The sequence below is a fragment of the Hyposmocoma kahamanoa genome, unplaced genomic scaffold, assembly GCF_003589595.1.
Source record: "Hyposmocoma kahamanoa isolate Upper Pololo Valley unplaced genomic scaffold, ASM358959v1 92, whole genome shotgun sequence".
In the NCBI taxonomy this organism is placed as follows: domain Eukaryota; kingdom Metazoa; phylum Arthropoda; class Insecta; order Lepidoptera; family Cosmopterigidae; genus Hyposmocoma; species Hyposmocoma kahamanoa.
Window position 1 is genome coordinate 8,755,634 of NW_020654748.1, and position 11,017 is coordinate 8,766,650.

The following is an 11,017-nucleotide window of genomic DNA, read 5'->3' on the forward strand; positions in this document are numbered from 1 at the left end:
TTTTCGAACTGTACTCAAGCTGTATGTCGCAACCAATATTGCAGTCAAGTTGGTAAGCCCGTCGCATGCCCAGGTTTAACTGAAGGTTCTTGCGAGACAGGATGTGTATGCAAAGAAGGCTATTATCGTGACCGAAAAGGAAATTGTATTCCCGAAAAGGAATGCCCGAGTAAGAAAAATTTAGTATTATTTTTACTTAAATCGACAAAATGGTCTGACGCATAATTTCTGTGCTTTGAAAACTGAGTTTACATTAGTTGCATTGCCGCAGAATATTATACCGTATCTTAGTATGGAAGCGACATAACCGCTATATGCTTGAAGAACCAAGTTTTTTATCTACAACTTTGCTAAGCATGTATAATGCGTGTGCATTAGTGTTGAGTTAAGTGCAAATACCCTCTAATTGTGCTTTCTAGCTAATGTTGTCGTCAAAGTGTATATCTAGGAACTTTGTTACATTTGTGTCTCCGATGTGCGTCTCTCCGATGTCATTTTTTTTTTAAATACCATCAAGTAATCTCTTTGTGTCATAGCTTCATGTAATGGTGATCCAAATGCGCGCCCCGGATGTGGAGTAAACTGTGGTAGACTTTGTTCAAACTACAAAAGAGCCAAGGAAATTTCCTGTATACAAGTTTGTTATCCCGACGGCTGCGATTGTATTGAGGGTACTGTTTTGGACACTAATACTGGAAAATGTGTTCCACCAGAAAAATGCAGTAAGTTTAGTTAGTTCTTCAATCTTACATCTCTCACTTCCTTGCACGGACTCGAATAATATACTACCTCATTTCTAGCACCCACATGCAGTGTTAATGAAGAATTTTCGAACTGTACTCAAGCCGTATGTCGCAACCAATATTGCAGTCAGGTTGGTAAGCCCGTCGCATGCCCAGGTGTAACCGCAGGTTCTTGCGAGACAGGATGTGTATGCAAAGAAGGCTACTATCGTGACCAAAAAGGAAACTGTATTCCCGAAAAGGAATGCCCGAGTAAGAAAAATTTAATATTAGTTTACAGAGTCTGCTTTTTAGCATTTTTTCAATAGTAAACTCTCCCAAAAGCTCAACCCGATGTTGTAAATAGTATGTAAGACAAATTCAAACTCCTATTGAATCTTTATAATGCGTTTTCCTTAAACACCAACCCTACAAAGTTAACTTACACAAACGTTTTTATATGTAGTGAATAGTTATAATATGGTAACTTCATACAAACGTGGCAGCGCGGCTTGTATGTGTGCACGCCGTACACCCCGTGTACTAACGTAGATATTCGCATTATCGCGCAGTGCGGGTTTGTAACATCTGCGCCCGGGGTTGGTTTAAAGTTTCAACGGAACCCGAATCAGCCGAAATACGAGTATCATGTGATCGCGGGATTGGTGCTTGTTAAGAATAATTAAAATTGTGTCTCGTCCAATCCCGGGTTCAATTGCACCTCGAGAGATGACATTAAATTAGTATCGTTAGAACCCGAATTCATTTTCGATAGATGTTGGTACATTTCGTTTCTTTAAGGGGCGATGGGTTTGTTTCCGATCACTACTTGACAACTTGCAACTCGACGTCAAGGCGCCTATTTTGCGTGTGGTGGGTGCAGGGTTCTACTCGTGCCACCCAAGCTCCTCCAGGAATCTCAGCAGCCTCCTCGGTTTGCTGAAGACTTCGGGGAGCGACCTTGGCACTCCAAAGTACCCTGTAGTTGGCCAGGCCGGAGCACTGTAGGTGTTTATTGTATGGACCATGACCCCTTTGGGCGGCAGTTTGAGTGCGAAGCTCTTGCCTTTTGAGTTTAATAAATATGCGAGATAGACTGACATTGAGCGTTGGGAGTGCTTCCCTCGCCTGTCTACAGACCGTAAGGGTCATCCATGCATTTCGTCCATGTTGTTCTGAACCATTGGTAGGGGAGGGATACTATGGGTTCTGGTCCTACAGCGTCCATCTCCGACCCTTTTCTGGCTAGTTCATCTGCCGCATCATTGCCACGTGAGCCGCTGTGTCCTTTAATCCACTGTAGGGTTACGTGGATTTGTATACATACCTCCGATCACTATTCCGATGAAATAATATTGTTTTAAGGAAACTGATTAATGTTCAAAAATATTTTTTAATGTATAATTCTACATACATAACTCAAAAACTTCCGAATTACATATCCAGAAACCGTTGCATTTAGAACAAGTTGTTTAGTATGGACGGGTGTTATGCATAGTTTAAAGAAAATTATATTGCATTGTTTTTTTTTATAATATCAAGTGACGGGACGAACAATACGTGCGCCTGATCGTAAGCCATACGCCTGTTCATAACAGTTGCAGTGCCACTCAGAGCTTTAAATCGCAAAGATCTGAGGGGCACTGCCACTGCGCCCGTCACCCTGAGACATAAGTTGACAAGTCCCATGTGCCTGTAATATCACCCTTACCCTTCAAAACCGGAACACAGTGCTGACATTACTGCTTGGCAGCAGAAATAGGTAAGGTGGCAGTACTTCCCTGGACGAACTCTTTCACAAGGAGCTATACTGCTACCATAATTATTATAATTATTATAATTATTATGTATTGTGTACAATTAAATAGGTATATCCATAGCTATTTAAGCGTATTAGAATATACATGCTCAAAAAGTACATTCCAGAAACCGTCGCATAGCGTATGTTTTATAATAATTAGAAAACATGAAAATTAGTGCCGGACACTGCCAGAAAAAACTAAGGAAATGATTTTTTTATGGTATCAAGTGATGAGACGAACAAGTCGTATACCTGGTGATAAGCGACATGCCTGCCCATAACAGTTGCTGTGCCACTCAGAGTTTTAAATCGCAAAAATCTGAGGGCCTCATCATCAAATCACTGTACCCGTCACCCTTAAACATAAGTTGACAACTCCCATGTGCCTGTAATTTCAGCAGCATCTTATTTGTATTTTGATTCGGGACTTCATCACGTACAAAACATATTTTATTTACCACGACGTTTCGGACAAATTGCAACGATTGAGTCGTTGTCGTCGGTGTTGATGAAAAACCTGCAGATTAACCAAACCACCGTAGATGCTGTGAATAGTAAATAACAATAAATGTTAAACAACATCACATACATGGCTCTGATCAAAAACTAAACTAAAGCACTTGATTTATGGAAATGAAACAACGACGGTACCACAAACATCCAGACCTAAGACAATACAGAAAAGTTAGCTTTTCTACATTGACCTGGCTGGAGATCTAACCTGGGACCTGGGAAATCGGCTCTCCAGCAACGCCTCGTAGATATGTAAGCTATAGTTTAGGTTACCATGGAACATGGCCATATACATTGTATAGAAGTTCCTAAACAAATGAAGGATTCAAAAATGATTATAACAATGCGGAAGTAGAGTAGCAAGTAGTACGTAGTGTATGTGTGTTCATCGCGACAGAAGTTTCATTTTTAAATATTGTTATACATTTTCAATGATATAATAAATAACACACAAACAGGCTTTTAATATTAAAAATCTAAATACTTTCTGACAAATTGTGATTAATTTACAGGTCAATGCCCAGCGAACGAGAGATACGTACAATGCCCAAGTACCATGTGTTTACCACAACGTTGTGATCAACTTGGATACCCAATAGCTTGCCCAAGCCCAGGCCCTGACGGCCAGTGCCCCGGCAAACCAGGGTGCATATGCGATGCAGGGTATGTGAGGAACAATGAAGGCAAATGCGTGCCTCAGAAAGAATGTCGTGAGTAATTTTAGCCACGTATTTATTTTTTGAAGGAATTGTATCAATAAAAACAGACCAAAATCAAATATTAGGGATGAGTGAATAAAATCATTAGAAGTATAAAAACGAGGCGTTAGTAATCTGATGAACTTCACTTGCAAAAATAATCATGGAGTTATAAAATAAAAAAATATTATTGTAAAAATTGTATCACCCACTTACTATTATCATTAAAATTAGCCGTAATTATAAACTACGTATATTAACAATACTCTAATATTACACAACACATTTTTTACAAAAGCTTTTATTTTCTTTCACTACTAAAAACTTTAAAAAAACTAAAAAAAGTTAAAGAAACCTTATTTTTCTGAAGGATACAAATAAACTTCGATAATATAAATTCCAAATATAAAATAATATTATTATTACGGAATATATATTCCATTATATAATACTTAAGAATAGTGTTTGTTACCTTATGTTCCAACAGCATCATGTGGAGGTGATCCTAATGCAGAATCAGGCTGCGGTAATCATTGTGGTAGACGATGTTCCGATTACAAGAAGAGTAATGTAGCGTGCCCTCTTTTCTGCATGCTCAATGGATGCAATTGCAAGAAAGGTTACGTATATGATGACAACATACGCAAATGCGTGCTTCCTGAAGATTGCAGTAAGTTACTCGATTCGTAGTTTACTAAATAGTGTCATTAGAATACTGTTCTTTTGAACCCATAATTTGCAATAGCATCGGAACTGCCTCTACGTCAATTTTAAACGTTTCGTCTGTGTTCCAAGAAAGTTTGAAAAGTAGCATGAAAGTCAGACTTGCACTTACAATTATCTACTACTTTAATTTTTGTAAAACCTTTCATTTCCATATACACGTTTTATTATGAACTTTCTATGCTCGCGATCTCATACTTGCAAACGTGTATCTTTAAAAGGCTAAGTTCGTAATGGAAGCGATCTTTTGTAACCATAGCATAATCGTGTGTCATTTGTGTACCATACAAACCAGAATTGCGAAAAAGATCACGCGTCTTCCGGAAAATTCTCGCGCATTCACGGGAATTCTCTCAGTTACCGCATCGTATCTAGTTTGTACGTCACACAATTGACATAAAATTAATCATGCTACGTACAATTTCGTCACAAAACTTCGCTTCCTTTCTGTTACACGGCAATTTAAATTGAGCCTTAGTGAGTACAATTAAAGATAACCAGTTATAATTTTCAGTTTCTTATTGTATCGTAAAGCACATTTACAGATAATATAGTTTACAATTTACTGTTATCATTAAAACCATTATTATATCTTGCCGAACGGCTAGTGTCACATAAACACACGCATTAAAATGTACATATCTTTTTTATTTGTCCAAGAATTTAAATTAAAGTAACACTAAACGTCAAATCAAAAGTTATCTTAATATATCACCGAAAACTGCATCTAAATTGGTTAAGCTATTATCGAGATTAGTGTGCTCGGACTAAAATTCAAAACAACTGATACTAACAATATAGGTAATAGTAGCGTGTTTTCATTAGGTACCACTGATTATAACTTCAAAATATATAAGTACAGACAGCTTCCTAAGGCTCAACTCACACTGGCGCAGATTCGAAGCGTCGCGACGCGTCATGTTTTTTGCCTATAGAATATTCATCTCTATTTTCCCAATATTAAGGTACAAATTTGTGTTATGCAAATATGAGGTCAAGTGTCGCCAGGCGTTGTAGTTGCAAAACAGGACGCAACGCGACACTTCGTCTCTACCCCAGTGTGAGTTGATCCTTACGGTTATATGAATCAATGCACATTGTAAAATCGTGAAAAATATTAACCTTCTGAAATTCAATAAGTATAAACAAAAATTTAAAAAAATAGACGTTTTTAAATTAAAAATAATAAAATTATTTTTTTAGCTCCAGATTGTCCTGCAAATGAGGAATGGAATACTTGCGCAAATGGTGGTTGCTACAGCGCCCGAAACTGCTCACAAATTGGAAACCCAGTCGTTTGCGTTGACCCCCTTAAATGCAAAGGTGGATGCTTATGTAAAGATAAATTTTTAAGAAACGATGAAACCGGAGTTTGTGTACCTATCGACAAATGCCCTAATAATGGTAAGTCAACTACTAGAATTATCACTTTGTGTGCGGGATGCACCTATGACTGGTTTCAAGTCAAACAACGATTGTATATACTGTGAATATCTGGAGGCTGACTTTTGTTTGGTAAGGTTGGCTGCTGGCTTTTCTTCGGGTCTTTTTATGTATCTCGAGCTTAGGCTGTTTTTGGACTGTGCTTCTATTGGCGCCAGTGCGCCTTTTACAGGTGAGCGAGCCTTCCTTTTCCCGCCAAAAGTTACCTCACCTCCTTTGTACTATTTATTCATCTGTCACATATTAATCTATTACAAATACTTTTCTATTGAACGTCTCTTACTGCTAATTTCTACATAACGTCTTAAAAACTATATAAGTGGTACATAACCGCCTTAGTTGTGGGCCTGCAGGCGATTTGTGCCGGGCCACCTACTTATACTACCCTGCCCCCTGCTTCCGGTGTATAAGTAGTCACCCTAGCTGCGTATGCGCTCATCTGCGCGCGAGTTGGACCAAAGAGGCATATTCTCTAATTTACTCACTATTTCAACTGAATACCTGTTTGATCCTTATTAGAATAAAACTAGAGACATATACAAACTTTATTTCTACCACTTAAGACTATTAGAACAAATAAGCGTACAACAAATAAACGTTAAACTATTTACACAAATGTAACGCAATACTTTATACAATGCGCAAACTTACAACCACTCGTTGAGTGCAGCCGTACCGAATACTTTGTCAAAAACAAGCGTGACACTATTCACAGCTTAGAAACCTAGTCGTTCGCATTGACCTCTTTGTATGCAAAAGTGGATGCTTTAAACGGAATTATTGGCGAGAGATACTACACGCGTATCTGTAATGTAATTCCTTGATAGCGACTGGTCTAATTCGCCTTTAGTCTGATCAAAACATTTACACAAAATTAAAAAATGAGTAACGGCTGTCTATTGCATCAATTTCATATATTTTAAAGGATCCACATTAACTGCCTCCGTGGCCAAACGGCTACCATTACGGACTGCCACGCAAAGGTCCCAGGTTCGAATCCCGGGTCGGGAGAAATATTTAAGAAAGAAAGAAAGCCCTATAACGCACACACTCAACATAGCCCCGCACTAGGGAAACCCTGTGTCGCGGGTGCCATGGACACACATATAGACAACCACAAATTACACCCAAACTCACGAGAGAAATAATTGTAGGCCATACAACTATTTCTCCCGGCCCGGGAATCGGACCTCTGCGTGGCAGTCCGGCATGGTAACCGTTCGGCCACGGAGGCAGTTAATTTATATGGCTTACATTCTGTCGTGAGTTTAGGTGTAATTTGTGGTTGTCTACTTGTGTGTCCATGGTACCCCGAAACACCCTAGAGCGGAGCTATGTTGAGTGTGTGAGTTATTATTATTATTTTAACAAATGAATTTCAATAAGGATCTTAAATTCTTACCGCTTTCGAACTGTGGAACTGTTTAAAAGGAAACTTTAAAAGGAAACTGACAAACGATGTCCCACGGTATTTTGTTTCTAAATCGATTTTTTTAAGGGAGTCTGAACTCTCAGTGTCCTAAAATATTATTTTACCTATATATTTACATTTTAGAATGTGGAAAAAACGAAGTCTACGACCGATGTCCGCCAGTATGTCCACCTCAAGAATGTGGAGTAAATCCAGCTACAATTCGGTGTGCGTCTAACCCAAAACCGGGCTCTCCCGAATGCAAACCATCTTGTAGATGTAAAGATGGTTACGTAAGAAACGACAAAAGGGAATGTGTACTTCCTGAACAATGCCGTATGTAGATTTCAATGCTGTTTTCTGTGTGTTTTATTTTCTGAGATAATTTTGGATTGTCTTGACGCGTCGATTTTATTGCCATTAGGGCCATGGCCAGTGTCCAGCAAAGTTTATCACAAATAGCGAACATGAGGAGCACTGTGACGTCACATTTTTGAAGCACCGCGCTCACCTCGAGAAATGGCCGCGAAAGAATATCGCAGTGCCAAACATAGTCACTGCTAATTTTAGAATATTTTGACAGTAATGCACGGTAATTTTATCCACGTAAAAATTGAGCGTGACAAATGAAATAAACAGAAGCAATAAAAAGAAACAGTATAGTATGGCAGTATATCGCATGCAATATGTGATAAACCTCCCCGTGACGTATTTATTGCATTCGATAAAGCTATATTGACATTATTAAAATTTTATTTTTTATTGTGAATATTCAATCGGTGAGATACCGCACTAGCATCATTCGTTCTTTTCGTTAAACGTAAGATCGCGTGCTCCAAAAACAAGGTTTAATAGAAATCGTGAAAGGAAAAGAATTCTTAATTTTAATAACTCTGTTTGGGGTGCACGAAAGGAGCGTCCCAACATGATGTACCATTCCTTCCTGTACGTCTGACGCACCCGGGGCATATATTTGTATATTTACACATTATTTCCAACATTTGACCTACACTTATTTCTCACGTGAGTTTGGGTATAATTTGTGGTTGTTTATGTGTGTGTCCATGGCACCCGTGACACAGGGTTTATCTAGTGCGGGGCTATGTTGAGTGTGTGCGTTATTATTGTTATTTGTTAATTGTTTACCTTACGCCGATTGGCAAATCCTTTCACCTCGGTCATTATTGTATGCATGCCATCGATACGATAAGAAGAAGATAACTCTGTTAAGTGCGGCATATTAAAAAAAGAAAGAAAACCTTAGAAAATACTAGAAACAGAGTAGACAAACTGAAACAAAGAGAACAATGCTTAATCAATCACAGAGGACGGAACCGAATGCAAAGTGCAGAGTGGTCGCATGATTTGTCAATCTTAGACATTTTTACTCAACGTTAATTATGCTTAATACCAACAATAAAACAAAATTTAAGTAAAAACTTCACAACAAAATTGAAATAACTCTAACATACTTCTATTGATAAATAATATTGTTCGCAGAAGCATTTACGTCAATCAAAGGGTCAAAATCTTAGGGAGCTATTCGAAAGTTATTTGTCATCGCAAATTTACCCAAATAAGAAAGAAAATGCCTAATTTGGGCTAAAACTTGACGACAACACAAAACGATACCGAAAAGAGGATCATAACAAAACTTCGCTCGCATTTAAATTTACTGCGTTAAACAGAAAGCTGATAATCCAGTGAATGTCATAACCGTTGTCAACATTTATTTAATATCGACTAAATTACTTTTCAACGTTTCTGCACTCATTTAGAGGCAAAATTTTATAGCGTCGGGACTAATCTATGACTATAAAGTTTTTATTACTATTATTTAGTAATTCTAACTATTGTTAGCGTTACAGCTGTTTCCTCCACTGATGTGACCGTTGTCAGGTATATAATAACCACATTTTGTAATCATACGGAAAATGCCCGTAGTTGTTCATTAATGTTTCCAGTTTTCCGTAAACTCACTATATTTTAACGCCATATCATCGTGGCTATATTTGCAAAAATCGCGAATTTCTAATTTAGATCGTCTGCATGATAACTTACCATTTTTCAGGTTTAATTCCAAGATTTTTTGTAAAATACGTTTTTTCAATGTTCGACGCATGACTCATAAACATATTTTATGTTTTAAACATAAAATAATGTAATTTACCATAGAACCTACGTAACATTGACACATTTAATAAAAAGAAATTACAACAGAAAAAACAATATTTACATATCACTATAGTTAATACTAGATAAATGTTCTAAATTCACGGTGTTGACACAAGTGCACGACCAACGTTAGTCCTATATAAAAGGTAATAGTGTTAAATAAAATACCAGACGCCGCTATTCAACATCGTCATGGAATCGGAAAGTTTTTTTGTTAACTATGTGTCACAAGGCTATTTGTAGGCCCACATTTCACTGAAACTGGCGATGATCGCCATAATTTTTATGCTCATCTTAAATACACTGGCACAAGCCTAGTGACTGCCATATTATCATTTTTCTTTGTTTTTAACGACACGTGATTTTTTTGACAGCTCAAACTGGTTGTCAATTGGGGTGGGTTCAGAATTACTATAGTCTCCATGACATGATCTGATGATAGTCGATAGGGGTCCGTAGTTTCACACTACATTTTTCCCACGACCCTACCAAACGCTCGCCATTCTTGTACCGACCTTGGTGACATCTGGTCTTCACTAGATCTAGTAAATATACGAAGTCTCACCTTTTCGAAGCCCTACACCTGGCCTTACTTCTACCGCGCTTACGCGCTTGTTTGATGACCAGTTCCTCGATTGCCTCACGATAAACCTGGTCTTCACGTTTATGCTCCTCATATCTCGATTGTGTACCTCACCTTCACCAAGCTAGTTTGGAGCGGCAGGAGTAACTGAAGCCGACGCTGAAGATGAAATAGAACTCCACCTCCGAGTACAAAGTGATATAATTCACTCTGAACTACCACCGCCGTCTCGTCGTCATTCCTCGCTGCCGTCTGGTTCCACTCTACAGCCGCTATCCAGCTCACAACCTCGCTGCTCTTCGGTTCTGCACCTCTATCCTCAGTCACCGAGAGTCGAGGGCAGAGGCCTCCAACTCCGTCTCTCCATCTTCTCCTATTTTCACCTTCACACTACACTTACATTGCGCACTCTAGCACGTCCTAACACTCTCAGTTTCTTCCCATCTCCACAATATCACAATTTTTTTTTTAATGATACCAAATGGCGAGATGAACAAGTCGAGTGCCTGCTGCTATGCTACTCAGAGCTATAAATTACAAAGGTCTGAGGGCAGTGCCATTACGCCCGTCAACCTGAGACATAAGTTAACAAGTCCCATGTGCTTGTAATTTCACCAGCACCCTTACTCTTCAAAACCGAAACGCTGTAACACTCACATTAAAATTGTACTGATCATGACAGTTTTTTAAAAGATTTTGCTTAGGTATTTATCAATTTTTGTATAAAGCAATTATTTTGCGAACAACCGGGTAGTCGGTGAACTCAAAATCATTTACCGTAAACAGTTTTTCTTCGCAAATAAGAAATTTTCGTACCACCGATGATAATTCAAAACTATAATGTAAATAATAACAAGTTCAAACAAACATCAATACACGCAACGACTTTAAATTTTGTCACAATGTTCTACGACAACACAACTTTTTAGAGTGCCGTATTACATTTAT

The 11,017-nt window shown here is 38.3% G+C and overlaps 1 protein-coding gene across 1 annotated transcript in view; it reads left to right on the forward strand.

Moving 5' to 3' along the window:
- LOC113236675 (zonadhesin-like) overlaps positions 1-7,655 on the forward strand; it is a 20,378-nt gene extending 12,723 nt beyond the window's left edge. Inside the window, exons 9-13 of the mRNA XM_026472834.1 lie at positions 801-995; positions 3,549-3,746; positions 4,222-4,404; positions 5,661-5,861; positions 7,456-7,655. Coding sequence (XP_026328619.1) covers positions 801-995; positions 3,549-3,746; positions 4,222-4,404; positions 5,661-5,861; positions 7,456-7,655 — 977 coding nt within the window. The remainder of the gene's footprint in view (positions 1-800; positions 996-3,548; positions 3,747-4,221; positions 4,405-5,660; positions 5,862-7,455) is intronic.
- The last annotated feature ends 3,362 nt before the right edge of the window (positions 7,656-11,017 follow it).